The sequence below is a fragment of the Monodelphis domestica genome, chromosome 2 (genome assembly GCF_027887165.1).
Source record: "Monodelphis domestica isolate mMonDom1 chromosome 2, mMonDom1.pri, whole genome shotgun sequence".
Taxonomy (NCBI): domain Eukaryota; kingdom Metazoa; phylum Chordata; class Mammalia; order Didelphimorphia; family Didelphidae; genus Monodelphis; species Monodelphis domestica.
In genome coordinates, this window is record NC_077228.1 from 302,010,551 (window position 1) to 302,032,614 (window position 22,064).

Below are 22,064 nucleotides of genomic sequence, written 5' to 3' on the forward strand. Positions count from 1 at the left end.
AAAGGGGCTTCCTAGGACTGAGACTCTGATAATAGGGAAACCACTAGGGATGATTTTACTCATAAAAACTGCTGAGGGTTGGTCTAGATCACCTCTAAGGAAGCAATATTGAAGAGTGGAAAGAGTTCCAGATTTAGTTAGAGGACCTGGGTTCGAATCCTTTTTCTGCTACTTCTATATGATCTTGAGCAATCCACTAATTTCTCTTGACATTAAGCAATTCTTTGCATTGGGCTTTGGGGTCAGAAAGACCTGAGTTTGAATTCTGCCTCAGATACGAGGTTTGTGACCCCAGACCAGCCACTTAAGTCTCAGCCCCAATTTTGTTATCTGTTAAGTGGGAATTATAACATCTACAATCAGGTTTATAGCAGTCAAATGAGATAAAATATGTAGTGTACTTTGAGAATTTTGTTATTGTTCAGTTGTTTCAATAAGGTCTGATGAGGAATTCTGGCAGATTTTGATCCTTTCCTATATGAGAAGTTCCTTTCTTGGTTTAAGATCTTGATTCATGCTACCTTAGAGAACTAGGAAAACTAAAGCAAAATCTTGTGGACTGCCAGGATTTGCATCTTATTTGGATAACTGAGAATTGACTTATTTTTCCTTCTATCTAATTAGAAGAGCCAGACAGAAGACTATTGTGGTGTCCCAAAGCTGGAATGTATTTATTTTGTGGTGATGATACTGGTTAGCAGCATTCTTTATAATGGGTACAGAAATCTATTCCAGGATATGCTTTGTGCTAGATGCAAAAATCCACCCAAGATATCATTGAAAAGCATCACAAGTGTTTGGCATAGACAGATTATAGTTACAGTCTTCATTTTCACCATCTGTTTGACCTCTGTTATTGTTCATTTGTTTCAGGCAAGTCAGACTCTTCATGGCCTGTTTTGGGGTTTTCTTGACAAGGGTCCTGAAATGGTTTACATTTCCTTCTCCACCTCATTTGATGGATGAAAGAAACTGAGGTGACTAGGGTTAACTGGTTGGTCCAGGGTCACAAAGCTAGTACATGTCTGTGACCAGATTAGAAATTAGGTAGTCCTTCTAAATCTCTTATAATTAGAGAAATGCAAATCAAAACAACTCTGAGGTATCACCTCACACCTAGCAGATTGGCCAACATGACAGCAAAGGAAAGTAATGAATGCTGGAGGAGATGTGGCAAAGTAGGGACATTAATTCATTGCTGGTGGAGCTGTGAATTGATCCAGTCATTCTGGAGGGAAATTTGGAACTATGCCCAAAGGGTGATAAAAGACTGTCTGCCCTTTGACCCAGCCATAGCACTGCTGGGTTTGTACCCCAAAGAGATAATAAGGAAAAACACTTGTACAAGAATATTCATAGCTGCACTCTTTGTGGTGGCCAAAAAATTGGAAAATGAAGGGATGCCCTTCAATTGGGGAATGGCTGAGCAAATTGTGGAATATGTTGGTGATGGAATACTATTGTGCTCAAAGGAATAATAAAGTGGAGGAATTCCATGGGAAGTGGAACAACCTCCAGGAAGTGATGCAGAGTGAAAGGAGCAGAACCAGGAGAACATTGTACACAGAGACTGATACATTGTGGTACAGTGGAATGTAATGGACTTCTCCATTATTAGCAATGTAATGATCCAGAACAATTCAGAGGGATTTATGTGAAAGAACACTATCCACATTCAGAGGAAGAACTGTGGGAGTAGAAACACAAAAGAAAAATAACTGCTTGATCACATGGTTCGATGGGGATATGATTGGAGATGTAGCCTCTAAGCGATCACCCTAACGCAAATATTAATAATATGGAAATAGGTCTTGATTAATGACAAGTATAAAACCCAGTGGAGTTGAGCATGGGCTATTGGAGGGGAGTGGGAGGAGGAGAGGGAAAGAACATGAATCTTGTAACCATGGAAAAATATTCTAAATTAATTAATTAAATAAAAATTTTCAAAAAAAAATAAAAGAAATAGGTCTTCTCACTCCAGGCCCAGTACTCTATGCACCATACCATCTAGCTGCCTCACTTTTTCTTTCTGAGCCTTAGTTTCCTATTCTATAAAAAAGAGATTTCTAATACTTGTAAAACAGATTCACACTGTGTTATGATAAGAAGCTACCGAGATAACAAAATAGTAAGGTTTTGTATAGAATTGTCACAATGCCTGGCACATAACAGATGCTCCATAAATGTTAGCTATTATTATTGTTGTTGTTGTTGTTATTTTATGAAAACCAGCCATTATTATTTGAATATTATTTCACCTTATAAATAGAGGAAAATTTCTGATCATAAGAACTTCTGGGGCTCTATGCCAAGTAAAGTGCTTACTCTACCATTTTTAGTGTTTTGTTGTTGTTGTTGTTGTTTTTTTTTTGAGGCCAACAGGCAGCAAATATAATTACACAGATGGAGGTTGCCAGTTGATCCAGAACCATTAGCTACAGTGAAAGAGCCCTGCTGTTTGAGGACCATTCATCAGTGCTGTGGCTGTTGATGGGGTTTTGGTATGGCCTGCAGTCAATAATCTTGCATTTTTGCATGTTCTTTGGTATAAAATGGAAACTGGGAATGTTAGTTTGGTCTCTTACCTGGACCACTGGTATTTGAAAGTATAATAATTAAACTTTCTTTTAAAATAGAAATAAGAAAGAAACCTTGTACAGTATCCTTGGAATAGTGTCATATTATTGAAAATTGCTCCCCACCCACCTTTCCTCCCTGTGAGGCAAAGCAAATTTGCCAGACTTGGATGGCTTGTAAGATATAGTGACAGCTCATGAGCTTTTGCTAAATAAATTGTACCAAGTGCTGGAATGAAAATTTGTCAAGCAGGATTTATTGGAGAGTAATAGCTGTTATCCTGTTGCCTCAAATAAGGGGTATAATTCATAAAATTAGCTTTCACTATGGTTGGGATTCCTCATCAGGATTATTATTAGGATTTGTTCTATTTTGGGATGTAAGAGTGTGGGTGAGTGCCCTATTCTCCTCTCCTCTCCTCCCTCTCCTTCTCCCTCTCCATCTTCTTCTCCTTTTCTTTTCTTTTCCAGATGGGGTTAAATGACTTACGCGGGTTACACAGCTAGTGTCAGAGGTCAGATTTGAACTTAGGGAGATTAGTCTTCCTGACTCCAGGCATAACTCTCTATGCAATATGGCACCACCTAGCTTCTCCCTCATTTTGTTTTCATAAAACTTTTTGAGTTACTCCAGAATAGACTTCTCCAAATTTTTACTTCTTTAGTTTATTCATCTGTAAAATGAATTGGAGAAGGAAATGACAAACCACTCCACTATCTTTGCCAAGAGAATCCCAAATGATGGAATACCATTGTGCCATAAGAAATGATCAACAAGATGCTCACAAAAAATCCTGGAAGGGCATGTGAATGTATGCAAAGTGAGCAGAATCAGAAGAATGTTGTACAAAGTAACAACAATGAAGTACGATGATTAACTATGATTAACTAATTCATTTTTATGCTGGTAGGGAAGTATGAATTGAGCAGGCATGAAAAAGATTAAATAAGAGGAAGTTTATTTCCAGCACCTCAGACAAGATCTGTAAAACCTTTTGGAAAATAGAAATGGGTAAAGATAAAGATATTTGCTTAAAAAGCTCAAATACCAATTTTAGTTTAAAATTTAGTTTAAAATTTAGTTGTAAAATTGCTACAGATATTTTTACAAAGATACATTTGGGGCAGCTAGGTAGCACAGTGGCTAGAGTGCTTGACCTGGAGTTAGGAGGTCCTGGGTTCAAATATGACCTCAGACACTTCCTAGCTGTGTGACCCTGGTGAGTCACTTAACCCCCTTTGCCTAGCCTTTGCCCTTCTATCTTACAGTTATTACTAGGACAGAAAGTAAGAATTAAAACAATACCTTAGTGTGTTTGGCATTATTGGGCATTAGCAACTGGGAAAATGACTGACACATATTCTAAGGAAGTAATTGACCTACAGAAAAGCTTCATATACACTGAAATATTTCTAGTAGTACTTTTTTATGGTAGCAAAGTGCTGGAAACAAAGTAGATACCCATTAAGGGATTAGCTAAACAAATTGTGGCACTTGAATATAGTAGAATATTATTGAGCTGTGGGAAACAATGAACATGATGACTACAGGAAAGGACAGAAAGACCTTAATGAATTGATGCAAAGTACTGCAAGCAGAGCTTGGAAAACACTGTGTATAGACAAGGACTAAAGCAATATAAATAGAAAGACAAACAATCATGAAATTATCAAAACCAAAAGTTAAGTATATTATAAAGACCTTGAAGATCTTTCCTAGCTCCTGTGGAGACAGTGGGTCCACTGCTGTGAAACATTACATGTGCTGTCAATTTTTGATATGTTTTGCTATTTTTCTCTTCTTTTAAAAAAGTCTTTCTTATAGGAAATTGCTCTATGGGAGGGAGAGGGATTTGGAAGAAATGTTGGCAATGTAAAAATAAAGAAATATCAATTAAAAATCTTTAAAAGGGGAAAAATGTCTGTGCCAAGTGAGCTCCTTTCTACAACTCGGCACTTTTAGTGTTATTAATGAGAGCACTCTGGTTCTTTGTTTAAAGCTGGACATTACATTACAGACTTAGAGAATAGTGTTTGCCTAGTGGATCCAATTTGCATAACTTCTTCACAAACACAATATTTTTGGTGCATTTAAAATTAAGAAATTTGGAAAGGTATCCACGTGGGTATGTAAGGAATTATTTACTCACCTAGTATTTGTTTATATTCTTCTCTTACTGGTATTATTTGGATGACTGTTCTCTGAAATGAAAGCTCTCTAGCATTAAATACTAGTGTCTTGATAACCATTCCACTGCTTAACTTGTCTTTAGCAGTTTGTTAGGGATGAGTTCTTGACTGCACTGTGCTAGAGAGCTCCATAGTTTTCTAATCCATGCTTTGTTAGAAGAAGTGACTTGATAATATTATGAATAAAGTAGTTTGTTGATCCTTCAGTTGCTTTGAGAGATGGCTTTTTTGAACCAGAAAGCAATATACCTTGTATGCTTTGGTCTTCTTTTACCTACTTCTTTATTAAGGATTAACTTGGGTTAAATGTGTCTTTAAAAGTTGGCATTGAAAATTGTTTGCTATATGTGAACCACTTGAGGAACATTATTATACTCTTAATGGAAAGGGATTTTTTCAGTCTACCCAGATTGCTAGAATGCCTTTATATCTATCTCTTCAAAGAATAAAGCTCTCCACTTTTCTTCTTTCTCTGAGTTTTCTCTATCTTTTTGAACTTTTCTCATATAGGACTTACAACTGTTGTCTGGAAGATACTTAAATTGAGAGGTTGTTGGGTGGCACAGTGGGTAAGAGTGGCAGGCCCAGAGTCAGGAAGGCTAGAGGTCAAATGTGGCTTCAGAGACTTATTAGCTGTTGACTTTGGGCAAGTCACTTCATCCTGTTTGCCTCACCTTCCTCATCTGTACAATGAGCAGAAGAAGGAAATGGCAAACCCAAACCACTCTACTATCCTTCCCAAGAGAATCCAAAATGATGAAGTACTATTGTGCCATCAGAAATGACAAATAAGATGATCACCAAAAAATCTGGAAAGATTTCTATGAATTGATGCAAAGTGAAGTGAGCAGAGCCAGGAGAATGTTGTGCACAGTAACAGCAATAAAGTACTATGATCAACTGTGAATGACGTTCCTATTATCAGCAATGTAAGGATTCAGGATAACTCCAAGGGACTCATGACAAAAAAGGCTATTCACCCCCATAGAGTGATGGGATCTGAATACAGATTGAGACATACCATGCATCATTGTCTCCACGAATTTTTCTCTAGTGTAAGTGAGATGTGTCTTCTTTCATAACATGATGAACATGGAAATATGTGTGCCACTTATAGCGTATTACCTGCTGTCTTAGGGAGTGGGAGGGAGGAGAGGGAAATAACATGGATTGCAAAATGTTAGAAAACAATTATTGAAACAGATGTTAGATTGTAAAAAACTTTAATAGCCAGAGGATTTTATAGTTGATCCTTGATTTAGTAAGTATTTTATTAAGTGTTAACTAATGTATCAACAACATTTCAATGTAATTGTATTATATATTTTAATTTATGCTTTTAAAACATTTTGAAAAAGGGACCATAGACTTCACTGAACTACTCCTGGCATAATAATAGAAATTAGAGTGCTTTCAGAGAAATAGACAGACCATAAGGTAGAGTTATAGCCAAATCTGTGAACAAGACCCATACAAGAGAAAATATAGGTATAGACATTGGGGATCTAGATTGACTAAAGTGAAAATCTTCCCTCAAGATCCTTCCTTACCTTCTAACCTCAGTTCATTCTCTTTTATACATAATGGCTTGATGACCCTAGGCACAGTTACATAATATCTTTGAGAAGTGCAGTTCTCTAAACTGTGAGTCAAAGAGCAATTACAAACTTGCTTTGGGAGAAGGAATTTCCTTACAAGGAGCTTACTATATTCATGAAATCACAAGTCTGTTTCAAAAAAAAAAAAAAAGGAAGCTGCTAAAAAAAAGTAATTTAATTTCACAGTCCCCTTACCCTATTCAAAAGGAGATGACTCACTTTTTCTGCCTTTCATTCTCTTGACCTTGATTTTTCTTTCCCTTGGTCTGTACTTCATGCCTTTACAGGCATTCATGTTATACCATATTGCCTATGCTCCTCCAGGACTTTTTATAGGATTACTAAATTCATCTATCTCATGAAATAATATTTCCAATCCTTTTCTCATCATTTCTGCAGCTTGTTATTCCTCAGTACTTACTATTTACTGTCTGGCAATTGCCACAATACAGAAGGTAATAAATAAATAATATTTATTCTTTACTTTAGAATATTTATTTATAAAATAATATTTTTATATTTGCTTATTCATATTTATTCTTTAGTTCTGAATAAAGAAGGATTGTTTTTTTCCAGTTGCATGGTGGCTATCTTACTGACCCTTATATTTGAAACCTAAAATGATGCTGACTTCCCATTTTTATTGCCTGCTGTATCATTAGGAGGTTATATCAAATTCTGCTTAGTGTTTTCTCTTAGTTTCTTTCTACCTTACTGTATTTGTTGTTTAGTCATTTTAGTTGTATGAGACTCTTCATGTCTCTATTTTGGGATTTTCTTTTCTAAGATTCTGGAGTGGTTTGCCACTTCATCTTGCTCATTTTCTAGATGAGGAAACCAAGTCAAAGAGGGTTAAGTGGCCCAGTCAGTGTCATACAGTTAGTATTGGAGGGGTGATTTGAACTCAATTAGATGAGTCTTCTTAACTCCAGGTCCAGCACTCTATATACTTCAACATCACCTAGCCATTCACCTTACTGTAGGGTTCTGCTTTTATGTGGCTGTTATTAAGTTCCAGCCTTCCAAAATCAGTTCTTTTTTGTTGTCATCTTTCAATATTGTATTAATTTCATAAATATTATTTCTTTACCTTGATGGTATTGGTAGCATCCAGGATAATTTGTTATCATCTACCTGTTTTATTCACATGTTATTTGATTTTCAAATTCCTTAATCAAGTTAATGCAGCCCTGGACTAATCTCATTAGTTATCCCTCCCTTACTTAGCCTAATTACAGTGCTGTTTAAAGATTTTGCAAATGTCTTTATTTTTTATCTGAGATGATTAGAGGATGTCTCTGACTTAATGGTCTAAAACATGTTTCCCTGAAGTTGACATTTCACATGTGGCAGATGTTAAACCATTTTAGAATTTTATCAGATAGTACCTCAGTTAAATATTTAATGGAAATTTACCCTTTAGTCTTCATTCATCATTGCTGCCTTAATATTTTACACATTTTTCAAGTTCTTTTATCTATTTCCTCTTCTCTTCTCTTCTCTTCTCTTCTCTTCTCTTCTCTTCTCTTCTCTTCTCTTCTCTTCTCTTCTCTTCTCTTCTCTTCTCTTCTCTTCTCTTCTCTTCTCTTCTCTTCTCTTCTCTTCTCTTCTCCCCCTTTTCTGTCTTAGAACGAGTATTATGTGTTGTTTCCAAAATAGAAGAATGATTAGGGCTACACAATGGGAATCAAGTGACTTGTTCAGTCACACAACTAGAAAGTATCTGAGGCTGTATTTGAACCCCAAACCTACCATCTCTAGACTCTGAATCCATTGAGCCATCCAGCTATCCCCTCCCATTGCTATTTCTTTACAAGATATATAAAAACCTTTAGAGCTCAAGCTAATATAATTCTTAGAAAGATACAGTGGAAACACCATCAGCTCTGGAGTTGGGGAACATGGGTTTATGCCCCTCTTGCTATACTTATGATCTGAATGTCACCAATACTGTTGCATTTTAGAATAATTACCATACAGGTTGGTGCCTACATATCTTTTTTTTTTCTTTCTAGGCTCAACAGTTAAAAGACAGGAACTACTTCTTAAGCTTCTCTTGTATTCTGTCCCTTTTAGCACTATTATAAGGAAGAGAGGGTTATAGTAAGAGATGATGGTCTGCAGAGGTCAGGGACATGAGGAAAGGTTCTGGAATGTTGAAAAGGAAGAGTTGAGCTGAGAACTCAGGAGCTAGGAGTCTCTCTGGGGGTTTGCTGAATACAAGCACCTGGAAAGATTTTCTGCCAAATACGTGGTGGAGTTCCTGTACCTGTCCTTGCTATTGATACTTGTGTTTCCCTTGGAAGAAGATCTTTGAACCTGAAGCTAGCCTGAAACAACATCCAGTCATCTGCAGCTGTCAGTGAGTGGGAGGTCTGAGTCCATCTGGCCTTGGGATCTTTTCCCTTGGGTCCCTTTCTAATCTGACATGGACCAATACCTCTAATAACAACCAAAAGAGGTTTGGGTCAGTGTAAGATAGCTAGTTCTGGGGTCTGGGATTTTATGTGAGAGAGAAGATAGTGATAAGAGTAGTCCAATAACTCTATGAAGACCCTTCTCTCGAAGGTGTAGTTTCTGGGATCATTAGCTAGAAAAATAGTGATAATAATTCCCATTTCCCTCCAAACCTCTCTTAAAGAGTAAATTACAACTTCCAGTGACTTTTGTCTAATCTGTGACTGATTGGTCTGTGTGCGGGACCCTAGACCAGACAGACTCTGGACTGGGCAAGCCTGCTCTTTCATCCGCAGTGTAAAAACTTTGTTACTGGCCCAAAGAAGTTCATTTAATCACATCCAATCCCATCCCCTAAATATACCGATTATATTACCTTGCATAATGCTGGGCCCATCAAAAAACATGCTGTTTTTTTTTTTAATTAAGGAAGAGATGATGAGATTTGGTGATGGATTTGATGGAGAGGAAATCATAGAAATGTGAAAAAGTAAAAAAGAGGGAGGAGAAAGTCTTGAAGTTGCTGTGAGTTTAAGACTGCCTAACCTGTCAATTAGAACTGAACATTTTGATTATCCAAGTGTGCAGAAGGGGATGTACTTAGCCTGATACAAATATAGAAAAATGCTTTTTGTTGCATAAGTATTGATTTAAGTGCTGTCAGCTCTATCCTAGTCATCCATAAGTTTTAAGGTACTGTTTTACCCTACTTAACTGTGTTTAAGACTGTAAGCCCCTATATTTACTGACATAATTCCCCTTATTTTTTTCCATAGATATTTAACTGCTAAAAGTGAGTTTAGGTGAGGAATTACATGGTGAGAATGATTTTACAGGCTTGACAAGAACTCTTAAAAGGTTCATGCAATAGTTATAACTAAAGGTTTCCACTTTTTCCTGGATTCCTAGTGTTAAGAGTTTTAAGAAGACTCTAGAGTTCATCTTATCTAACTCCTACACTTTATAGCTCATGAAAAGAGAAGGCTAGGGAAGGCAAGTTGCTTCTTCTAATTTATACAATGAATTAAAGATAAAACTGGAATGAGAATCCCAACATATCTGGATTCCCAGACCAATCCAGGGAATCCAGTTTAGCAAATATTTATTGAGGATGTGCAAGGGACTCATCTGGTACTGTGGGAAGAACATTAGCTTTGGGGTCAGAGGACCTGAGTTTCAGGTATGTTGAGGATCATCCAAAGTGCTTCAGGAAAATTACTTTGGCAGCTGTGTGGAGGCTGTGGGAGAGACATTTTTGCCAGAGGAGATAATTTAGAAAGTTGGTGTGATAGTCCAGGTGCCAGGAGTGATCAAATCCTGACCTAGGATGGTGGCTATATGAGTAGAAGGGGATGGATGTTAAAATTGGGGAAGCAGAACTGACAATTATTGGCATTTGATTGAATATGTGGGGAGGCAGAGCAGTGTGGTGAAGATATCTACAGGCTTATGTGACTTTACCTCTAGGAGAATGGTAGGGCTCACAATAGGACCTATTTATGTAAATATATTTTAGTAGCTTTTTTGTGGTGGCAAAGAATTGGAAATTCAGGGTATGCCCATTAATTGGGGAATAGCTGAGCAAATTGTGGTATATGGTTTTAATGGAACACTATGGTACTATAAGAATTGACCAACAGGGTTTCAGAAAAATCTGGAAAGACTTATATGAACTGATGTTACCTATTATCAGCAGCAAGGATCCAAGACAATTCCAAGGAATTCGTGATTAAAAATGCTGTGCTCCACTATAGAGGGAACAGGTCTATACTACCCCCCCCAAATGTTTATACCTTATATATTATAATAATCACTATTATTTAATATAAAGGCATTGAGGTGACCTGGTCAATAGAGTTGGTCCTGGAGTCAGGAAAACTTGATTATAAATCCATCCTCTCAGATAATTACTAGCTGTGTGACCCTGGGCAAGTCACTTAACCCTGTTTGCCTCAGTTTCCTCATCCATAAAAAGAGTTGGAGGAGGAAATGGCAAACCACTCCAGAATTTTTGCCAAGGAAACCTCAAATGATGTCATGAAGTTGGACACTACTGAAATAACTGAACAACAGTATTTATATCATGCTTTAAGGTTAGAAACATGCCTTATATTTCACTTGATCTTCACAATAACTCTGTGAGGTGGGTGCTATTAAGTGACTGATGCAATATCAACAGCTATATGTCTGACTCAGGATTCAAACTCAGGTCTTCCAGACTTTCAAGTCCAGAACTCTGTCTACTCTGTCATTTTAATTTTTAGTCAGCTTTTTTTCTGTAATAGGCATATTTACCTTTATGTTAGCATTCAGTTAAGTTTGATCCATAGATGGGCTTAGAGCAAAACATCTAATTCATTTTAAATTCACTTTTTCCTAGGGGAATTTTAATTTGTCAAGTGATCCTCTCTAATAGCCCAAACTGAATTAATTATTTATTTTTCTTCTGATCCAGAATCTTGTCCATTTGTTGTTAATTCTGAATTAAACCCTAAATATATGGAACTGGCACCAGTATTATTGTCTTGCCTGTTTGACCATGGGTTCTCAAAGACAAAGAGAACTTTCATGCTTGAGTAAACACCGAGGTGCATTGTGAAACTGTCCAACTGCTTAAACAATTGGTGTAGGCTTGATCATTCAAATGAGTGACTTGTTTGAAAGGCTTTTGTGTCAGCTGATACTTTAGAACAATCAGCATAAAGGAATTTCAGTATTTTTTTCTGTAAGATTAAATAATCAAACAATTATAGATGTCAAAAGGATCAGTTATTTTATTGGACACTCTTCAGCATAGATGAATTTTTTGCATTACCTTTATCTAATGAGAGATGATTTGTTTTACTTTTGAACACACATTCTGAATGGTATGAGCTGCTGCAGAGTGATGTAAGCAGAAGGAAAACAATATACCCAATGAAAATAACAATGGAAAAGGAAAGGTCAAAGAAGCCCAAATTGAACACCATATAATTATAAAAACTGAGCTTGAGCCTGTTGACCTGTTGAGAAATGCCTTTTCCTCTTTCCTGTGCAAATGGAAGGGAATCTGTGAATGTGGACTGTTGAATAATCTATCAGACCAGTTAATATGCTGGTTAGGTTTGTGAAATGCTATTTCTCTTTCTTTGTTTCTCTCATTCTTTCAACTCCGCCTGGAAGTGGTTATATAAAAACAAAAGTTATAACAAATAAAATTCTTAAAACTTATTTTTATATCATTATTTATATTTTCTTATTTGGGGACATCCAGGTGATACAGTAGATAGGGTACCAGACCTGAAGTCATGAAGATTCATCTTTCTGAGTTCAAATCTCTCCTCAGACACTTATTAGCTGTGGGACCCTGAGCAAGTCACTTAACCCGGTTTTCTTCAATTTCCTCATCTATAGTATTATTGTATTGATTCTAAGATAGAAGGCAAAGTTTTTTTTTTAACCTGATATTCTAAATACCTTAAGTTTGTGACTCTCTGTAGAATGTTGAATATATGAATTTTATCCATGTCAATTGCTATCCTCACAAGTTCTCTGTTTTTGGTCAAAAAATAAACTTTGTACTTGTGATTAATTAAAGGACACCATTTAGCATTAACTCATAGCACTAATAAGAGTAAATGCTTATTGACTGCCTGAATGAAAAATGTCTAAAACTTTCAACTATTCAGAAGGTTTAGATTGTGGATATATTTAATATATATAAATGAAACTCACAAAACTTATATGACATTATTTTGTCTTTCAGCAATTTTTTCAGCTAGTAAAATTACGGAAACTTGGACTTAGCGATAATGAAATTCAGAGGCTCCCTCCAGAAATAGCTAACTTCATGCAATTGGTAGAATTGGATGTGTCTCGAAATGGTAAGCAAAAGATTACTGTGTGATTATTGTTTACTGTACTTTGGGACATGACAAATTGAATAATACTTGAGTAAGACATTATTGCTGGAAAACATACTTTTCCTGAATCTGGTGGTTTATAGAATTCCTGGGATAGCACCTGAATACAATAAGAGGTGTAGTGGAAAGAGATCTGATAATTTGATTTAAGGAGAATTAGGTTCCAATCCTGCTTCAGACACATCAACTGTGTCATGCTGGGCAAGTTGCTTATTTTTCTTAACTTCAGTTCCCTCATCAGTAAAAGGAGGACAATAATAATAATGTCTGTCTTCTGAGGTTGTTATGAGTCTTAGGTAACATGGCATATATAAACTGCTTTGCAAATTTAAAAACTGCACAAATGTTATCAGTTATCACCACCACCACCACCACCATCATCATCATCATCATCACTTGGTTGGACTAAGAAATACTGAAACTACCTATTATAATGGAATAATTGAATCAACTCTAAATAATTGCAAAATACTTACCAGCCCATACACTTTTTAAAAATAATTTTGTCCTTTTTAATGCAGAGATAGCCTTTGTAAGATCAGTTAAGGGATCATTCTTTTTCGATGGTCCAACATCAGTTTTCTCATTCTGGGACAATTTGTATTTCTAAGCCTAGTTAAAGACTTTTGACTTAATGAGAACATATCTGCAATTGTGTTCAGGGATATCTGTGACACATCCTTTAATGTAGCCTTGTGGGTATTCTAAAACAAACAAAAAAAAATCAACTTAATTGCAGAACTTTTAGTAGTCCATAAAATGTTTTTCTAGTTCTCTTTTCCAGTGGCAATGCTTACATGTCTATTTAGTTATTCTCAATACCTCTTTCCAGAAGAAGCACAATACCAATGTTGTCTCAATTGAATAAAAATAATTTAATCTAAAATTATGGTTATTAACAAAGATAAATAAAATATAAAATAAGGAATACATTTTTACATAAAGCATAAACCCTTTAGCACTTAATTAAATAGTAACAAATGAATAAACATAAAATGTATAAAATGTTTTTTGTTTTATTTTCTATTTCAAGGTATTGATAATTCTTGTCAAGGTTTCATACATCAAAAATAACCACTGATTTCTGAAAAGAATGGAAGTTATTGAATGGGAATTTTTTTTCCATCAGGTTTCTCATGTGAGAGTGTATACAAAATATAAAGGCAGGAAGCAGAAATATACAAGGCCAAAAGCCATTCTTCAACTGATAAATTGTCAAATGATATCAGCCAACAATTCTCTAAAAGAGAATTGAAATATATTAACAACTGTAGAAAAGAATGCTCTAAATCAGCATTAGGCTAACAATTGTGGGAGAGCCAAATGGATCCACTGACTGTTTTTAGATGGTCCTTGAGCTGTTTTACATTTGTAAATATAATAACACTTTATTTTGTAGTATTTCAAATACAAAATTTTTTTTTTAATGTAAATTCTTAGCTATTGACTGTACAAAAACAAGCTGCAGGATTATGGACTGTAGTTTCTCTGACCCTTCTTTAAATCAATAATAATGAGAGAAACACAAATCAGAACAACCCTGAGATTTCATTTTACATTTTACAAATTGGCAAGAAAACAAAAGAGGAGTACAGTCAATGATGGAAAGGCTGTAGAAGGACAGGTACACTAGAATGTTTTTGGTGGAACTGTGAATTAATATAACCATTCTGAAACACAGTTTGGAATTATGTCAGTAAAATAATGTTTGTAGGCTTTCTCCTAGAAATTCCATTGCTGGGCCTGCACTCCAAGGAAATCACCTCCAAAAAGGAAGTTTCCAGGTACACCAAAATTTATAGGTGTATTTTGTGGTACAAAAGAACTGGAAACCAAATAGAGTTTTATTAATTGTGGATTAGCTAAACAAATTGTGGTTCCTGAATGTGTATTAAACATTAGGTGAATATTAAGGAACTGTAAGAAATAGTGAATATGATAAATACAGAGAAACATGAAAGCACTTAATTGAATTGCTACAGAATGAAGTAAGCTTAACCGAAAGAAACTAGAAAAATGGCGACAATCATATAAATGAAAAGATGAACAACCATAAAACTTTTGAAAATGAAATTGCAGAATTACGTTGCCTTCATTTCCAAATATATTTCTCTTCCACTTTGTCCTGGAGGGAGCCACCCCCTTTACAAAAGAATAAAAAAGAGAGTCAACAGCTACTCAGCAAAACCATTCAGTACATTCATACATATTAATTTTAATGTAATATACAACATCTATAGTCTTGCACCTCTGCAAAAAAAGAGGAGAAAGATACTTTTTACTAACTGTTTCAGGGGCCAACTTGACCATGATAATTATACTTTTTTCACATTTTATAATAATTACCCCAGTGATTGTGGTGTCAGTTTATACATTTCTGTGCAGAAAACATTTACTTGACTCCTTGGATACACATTTCTTTGTCTAGTTTCAATAAGAATATGTCTAGGCAAGGCTAATTCAGAAAGCTGATATAAAGACCTAATGAGTTAATATACATGAAAGTATATTGTTAGTTTGATTACTATACTTTTTCCTGGAATATGAGTATAGCTAGGGAACATTGTGGATGTTGACAGGGGTCCCTTTTGTTTAAAAAAAAATAAAGCTAAACCTTAAAACTAGATGTCATTTAATATATGAATAGTTATGCCATAAAACTAATAGTTGAAATTACAGAATCTGTGGGAGAAACATGGTAGGAACTTTTGTGGTTGGAAGTAAAAGGAGGAAATCTCAGACTGTTAGAAACACATTGAGAAGAAAAAAAGTATATTAGTTTTTGAGCCAAAAGAGCATTTAGGCATGAAAGTGAACTCAATTCATGAAAGATTTTTAAGGGTCTACTCTGTACAAGGAACTGTGAGAGGTGCTGGGGATAAAAATTTTAAAAAATGAGGCTTTTCTTGGCCTTAAGAAAAGATCATCTTTGAAATTTAGAGGTAGTATGTATTCCCTTCCCTTTGCAGAAGTAGAGAACAGTGGGTATGGAATATTCCAACATGTACTTAATTGGTGTATTGGTTAGTTTTGCTTTTAACAATTCTTTGTTAAAAGTTATGTGCCAAAAATCTGTTCAACCTGCAATGAGCCATTCACCATTTAAGGGACTTGGTCCCCTTCAGTGAATAAGACCTTTCCTCATGATCTCAAATGTCTGTGTTTTCCTGGGCACAAGTTTTTGTAGAGCTTGATACCCATATGATACAGATGAGGTAAAGTAAAATACAAGATTTTATTATTGTTCATTTAATTTATCATATTAAATGAGTAATTATATTATTAAAACAAACTTATTAAATTAAAATATTTATATCAAAATTATATATATAATTTATATATATAAATGTAATTTATATATATAATGTATATATAAATATTTATATTAAATATTTTAATTTAATAATAAATATAATAATAAATATTTAAAAATAAAATATTTATTTATTATTAGTTAACAAACCTCTATGGTGACCTTCCAGAAAAAAAGTTTTAGAGGCTAAAGCCTTAGAGACAATTACATCAATCTGGATGATCACAGGATGGGCACCTAAAATAACTGGGGACTTTCCATATCATTGTGGCATCTGACATGCAGGATCTGGGTGGTTAGGCTCAGGGTGGAGGTCCAGAGGTTCTCTCACCCACACTGGCCTTACTCATCAGGCCAAAAGGGTGGAGGTCCTCCGATGAGTATTTTGTGGTTAAGCAAGTATGCTTATAACTGTTAGTAAATGTGTTTATAACTGTTGCCTTAGAGTTTTAGGTCGGCTAGAAGAAAGAATATGCTTAACCTGTTCTAATTGTCCCTAAATATAACGTGTATCAATATTAATTGTTTAAACTGATTAAATATGACTCAATATATATATTAATGGGTAGACAGAAGAAATGTAAGTATAACAAAAAATATCAGATATAATTGTTTCCCCTATGGAACCACTCTAAACTAAATAATACTGATTGGAAATAAACTAGGGGATAGATCAGTAAATCAATTATTCCTCACAAAGAGATGACTTTTTACACAGGAGAAGAAGAGGAATATATTTGAATTACAGATGATAGATTGAATCAAAAAAATTTTAAGCCCTCACAATGTGGAAAACACTAAGGATAAAAATAGAACAGCAAGAGAGTCTCTGTTCTCAAAGAACTCACATTTGAATAGGAGGAGATAATATATAGTAGATTTCAGCTGCAAGTGAAATGGGAAGACCCTATATCCCTTAGGTGAAATAGCAAAGCAGATAGTAATGCATCTTCTTTAATTGTCTTTCTATTGATAAAACCAAATCCATTTCTGATGTTGAACTCCAGAGCCAAGGATTTTCATGATGAGAACATTCTTTTCTGGGTCTTCAATCTGTATAGCCCCCAAAGGGAAAAAAAATACCATTAAAAAAAAAGCTAGAGGAGATTTTGTAAAGGGAATATGACTTTGGATCATCATCCCTCCTATGGAAATGGTTCAGGGAGGTTCCTCTGGTTCAACCCACTCATTTTACATAAGAAGGAAACTGAGGCACAACTGCATGAGGTGACTTGCCCCAGGGTCATGCAGTAAGTTTAGAAGAGTGAGATTCTAACTGATAATAAGCCTTTAATTTCAATCCTCTTTGTGCACCATTATGCTGCCTCTGTCAATAGAGCTTTTTGGTTCTGAAAAAGAAAAGACACTTTTGTGTTAAAATATTTTAACATGACAACTTGAGCAAGAAGGAGAAAGAATTGTACATGTCTTGCTGTGTGCCCAGTTTTACTTTCCAGCATGTAGTTATAAGAAGCCTTCCCTGAAGGCATTGTCAAGACAAGAATTAGTCTTGTCTCCCTGGGACTCGTCCTCTCTAGTTTTTTCATTCTTTTTTCTCCGTTGCTTTCTGTAGGTCTGAGTGCCGGTGCTCGCATCTTGTTAGGGATCATGCAGGTCTTCTGCCTTCTTGTCAAGCTGTTTTAGAATTGCTGAAGGGGAGGGTGCTGCACATGGATCCTTTCACTGGTTCTTGAAGCAGCTGGGAGGCAGATGTGGAATTGTATATGCCCATTGTTTGCTTGGTGAAAAGAGAGAGGATGGAATCATTGAACCTAGCTCTTCCTCTCCTCTCCTCAGTGCTCATATCCCACCAAGACATTTTTATATGGAAGAAATAAGCTAAAAATGAACATTGAGGACACCCCATTGGGGGTGGGGGATGAAGGTCACAGGATTTGTTGTTAGAGGGGAGTATACATAAGGGGGAGGGACAGTCTATCATAAACGTTGCCCTTGTCCATTGTTTATAGTCAATGAACATTTATTAAGTGCCTACTCTGTACATGGTTCTAGGCAGTGAGGATACAAACACAGAAATGAGACCGTTTCTACCCTCGAGGAGCTTACATTTTATTGTGGAAGACAACATGTACAAAAATAAGTATATACAGAATAGCTCTGAAGTAAATAAACTATAATTTGGGGAGAGAGGGCAGTAGGACATTGGTGGATTGGTATAATCTTCATGTAAAAGCTGCTGCTTGAACTGAGTCTTGAAGGAATTAAGAGAATCTAAGAGGATGGTTTTTTGTGAGATGGGCGTGTGTGCGTGTGTGTCTGAGAGAGAGGGAGAGAGTGAAAGAGAGAGAACAACAGAGAGAGAGAGAGAGAGAGAGAGAGAGAGAGAGAGAGAGAGAGAGAGATAGACAGAAGATTATGGGCTGATGGTTTATGCTCCTATGTTCTTTCCTTTGTTTTCTTTTATCCCCAGCTCTAGCAACCTTTTCCTGTCTGTTGTCTGCTAGCTATCTACATTTCTACCCAATACTTGGATTGATTCTTGCAAGGTCTTACTCTGGGGATTTGGGCAAAGGGAATGAGCATTTATTGCTATATAATAAATGCACTGTGCTAAGCACTTTACAGTTATTACCTTAAAAGACCCTCACAACAACCCTAGGAAGTAGATGCTATTATTATCTTATTTTTACAGTAGAAGAAACTGAGGCACACAGAGATCAACAACTTTCCTAGAGCTACACAACTAGTAAGTGTCTAAGGCTGAATTTTAACTCAGGTTTTCCTAAATCTAGCAGTCTCTCCATTGCATCACCTAGCTAGCTGCCATGAATAGTGATGTCTTCTGTAGAAGTGCTATTTATTTATTATGAGGATTGTAAATGGACCCACAGAGGAGTGCATGGCCAGGCTCTTTCCAGAACAGTGGGCATACTGGTTTGAGTATGATTTCTAGGAGAAGAACCTACAGGTCTCTGGGATAGGGCGTCTTCTTTTCTCTCTATTTACAATTCCGCATGTTGATCTTATCGGCTCCTGTAGATTAAATTATCATCTCTATGCTTATGATTCTTAAATCTGCTTTTCCAGCCCTAGCCTCTCTGTTGACCTCCAGCCTTATATCTCTAACTGCCTGTTAGACATCTCAAACTATGTCCTTAAAGATATCTTAAACTCAACATGTCCAAAATTGAACTCATTCTCTTTCCTCCCAAATCATCCCATATTCCAAATTTGTTACTCTAAAGGTCAAAACATCTTCCCAGTAACCCAGGTGGGTTACCCAGGTGTTTTATTTTACTTCTGTTAAGATCCTGTTAAGATCTGTTAAGAACCTGTTAAGATCAATTTTGTATCATATTGAATATGTCTCCTTCTCGGCTTTGACATAACCATTCCTCTGGTACAGCATAGACCCTCATGCCCACTTGCCTGGACTGTTAGAATGGTCAGTAAGTTGACCTGTCCCAAGGTTCTCTCCATTTACCTGTCCTCCAGCCTATCCTCCTGCCTATCCTCGTACCAAAGGGTGACCATGGCACAGGAGTTTGGTAAACTTCAGGGGCTCCCTATCACTTCCAGAATCAATATAAAATCCTTTGTTAGATAAAGTCCTTCATAACCTGAAACCCTCCCTATCCCTGATCATTCCAGTATTTTTACTCTTTAACACTTAATATCCCTCAAATGGGTGGTCTGCGGAATAGAGTGCCAGGTCTGGAGTCAGAAAGACTCATCTTCCTAAATTAAAATATGGCCTCAAATACTTACTAGCTGTGTTGATTCTAAGTAAGTCACTTAATCCTGTTTACCTCAGTTTCCCCATTTGTAAAATGATCTGGAGAAGGAAATGGCAAACCATTCCAGTGTCTTTGCCAAGAAAACCCAAAATGGACTCACTGAGAGTCAAACAGGACTGAAACTCCTGAAAAAAAAAAATCCCTCAGGTATTCTACAGTCCAGTGACACTAGCCAGACTCCTAGATGTTCCCTGAACAAGATACTCTTTCTCCCTACTCTTGGTATTTTCTCTGGTTGTCCCCTGTGTCTAGAATGCTCTCTTTCCTCATCTCTGCCCTTTTTCCTCTTTGGTTTCCTTTAAGTTCCCACTAAAATCCTGGACTTATTATCATTAAGACCTAAACTCAAATCCTTCCCTAGATACTAGGTGTGTGATCCTGGATAAGAGACTTACTATCTCTCAACCTCAATTATCTTATAGGTAAAATGGGTATAATAATAATTCCTACCTCACCAGTTTCTTGTGGGAAGTCAAATAAAATTATCTATCTCTAAAGAAATGGATAAACCTTAAAGCATTATTTACTATAAGGATGATATTTGAAAATAAGTATTGTTTTATTAGTTTAGAGATAAGAAGTAGAGTGGCTGGCTAGAGAAAGAATTGGAGTTTGAAGCAGAGTTGAGAGAGCATGTCAGTTTCAAATACTGACAGTTATAACTGTTTTTCTGTGTCAATTACTCTCTCTGGCAGTTGGCAGTTGGCAGAGACACACACTCAGAGATTCTGAGGGCTGGAGGAGGTAACATCTTTGCCTCTCTGTCTGAGGGAAAGACTTGAAGGGGCTTAGTGTTTTCCTTTCCCAACTTGAGAAACATTATTGACTATCTATTTCTGTCTTCATAAATTGGTTTATATCTGAGAAGACCAAAGAAAGATCTGGTCTTTGGTTTGGACTCTGAGTCTTTAAGACTCAGAGTCCTAATGTGATTCTTGTGGAGACTCAACCAACTAGCCTTTCTTATTTTATAACTGGAAGATGAAGTTAAAAATTATAAGGATAATAGTGGTAGTTTTATTTAGAATAGTATAAATTTGGGTTAGTCAGATCAAGGATGATTAGTGTAGCCTGTGAAACACAGGAGTTGTTCCTTGTAGAACCAGCGAGTTTATTTGGGTAGATTTAGAATCCCTTAGAATTAGAAATCCTTTTTATCCTTATATATTTCAATAAATATTTTATTTGTTATATTAAGAGTCTCTTTAGAATCCTTGCACCTGACCCTGAAGGGAAGTTCACACTTGAGCTTCACTTCATCCCTGAAGATACTTTTGATGACATCTATCAAAAATTTCTGAATAGTTTTGAACCTCTATTGGCATAGTTTTCTATCTATTTTTTTGTAACTCACCATTATTATTTTTATACTACCTAGCTATCATTAGTACTATGGAGGCAAGAACAAAGTTGAAACAGTCCCTGCCTAAAATAGTATACATTCTCTTGCAGAGGTATATATAATATATCCTTTAAAATGTATGATAAAATTACCAGGTATAGGTCAGATGGAGTCCTAGAAAAAAATTGAGGTGAGAGAGACCATTAATAACTGAGGGAGACCATGAAAGGCTTCTTGGAGGAGATAGTACCAAAACTCAGCCTAGAGGGGAATCTAACGATTCTGAAAAGTGGTGATGAAGAAGAGGATGGATTTAGATATTATATGTACTTATGGAGACCATAGTTGGTAGATAAAAATCTTATTGAATCTAGTTTGGCTTGGAATGTCCAATATATGAAGGGGGAAATAGTGTGAAATTATACTGGAGAAGTGTAGACACTTTTAATGCTGGGCAGAGTAATTTGTGTTTGATTTCAGAGACAATAGGAAACCCTGAAGGTTCTTTTTTTTTTTTAGCTGAGGTGGTATTTTGCCAATTACATAAAGGATAGATTAGAGAATGGATAGACTAGAGATAAAGATATCACATAGGAGGTTATGATAATAGTCTAGTGAAAGGTGATGAGTAGCCTGGCTTAGGATAGTGACTTTGTGAATTGTTTCTTCTTGTTATTCAGTCCTTTCCATCATGTCTGACTCTTTGTGACCCCATTAGAGTTTTCTTAGCAAAGATACTGGAAAAATTTGGCCTTATCCATATGTCCTTCTTTACATCATTTTACAGATGAGGCAACTTTGGCAAACAGGGACAAGTGACTTGCCATGGGTCACATAGCTATTAAATATCTGGAGGTGGGATTTGAAATCATGAAGATGAGTCTTCCTGATTCCAAGACATTGAGTCACCTGGCTGCTGAGGGGC

The 22,064-nt window shown here is 36.0% G+C and overlaps 1 protein-coding gene across 1 annotated transcript in view; it reads left to right on the forward strand.

Moving 5' to 3' along the window:
* LRRC1 (leucine rich repeat containing 1) overlaps nt 1–22,064 on the forward strand; it is a 183,696-nt gene that overhangs the window by 54,175 nt on the left and 107,457 nt on the right. The window contains exon 2 of the mRNA XM_056818409.1: nt 12,570–12,687. Within this exon, the coding sequence (XP_056674387.1) occupies nt 12,570–12,687 (118 nt within the window). The remainder of the gene's footprint in view (nt 1–12,569; nt 12,688–22,064) is intronic.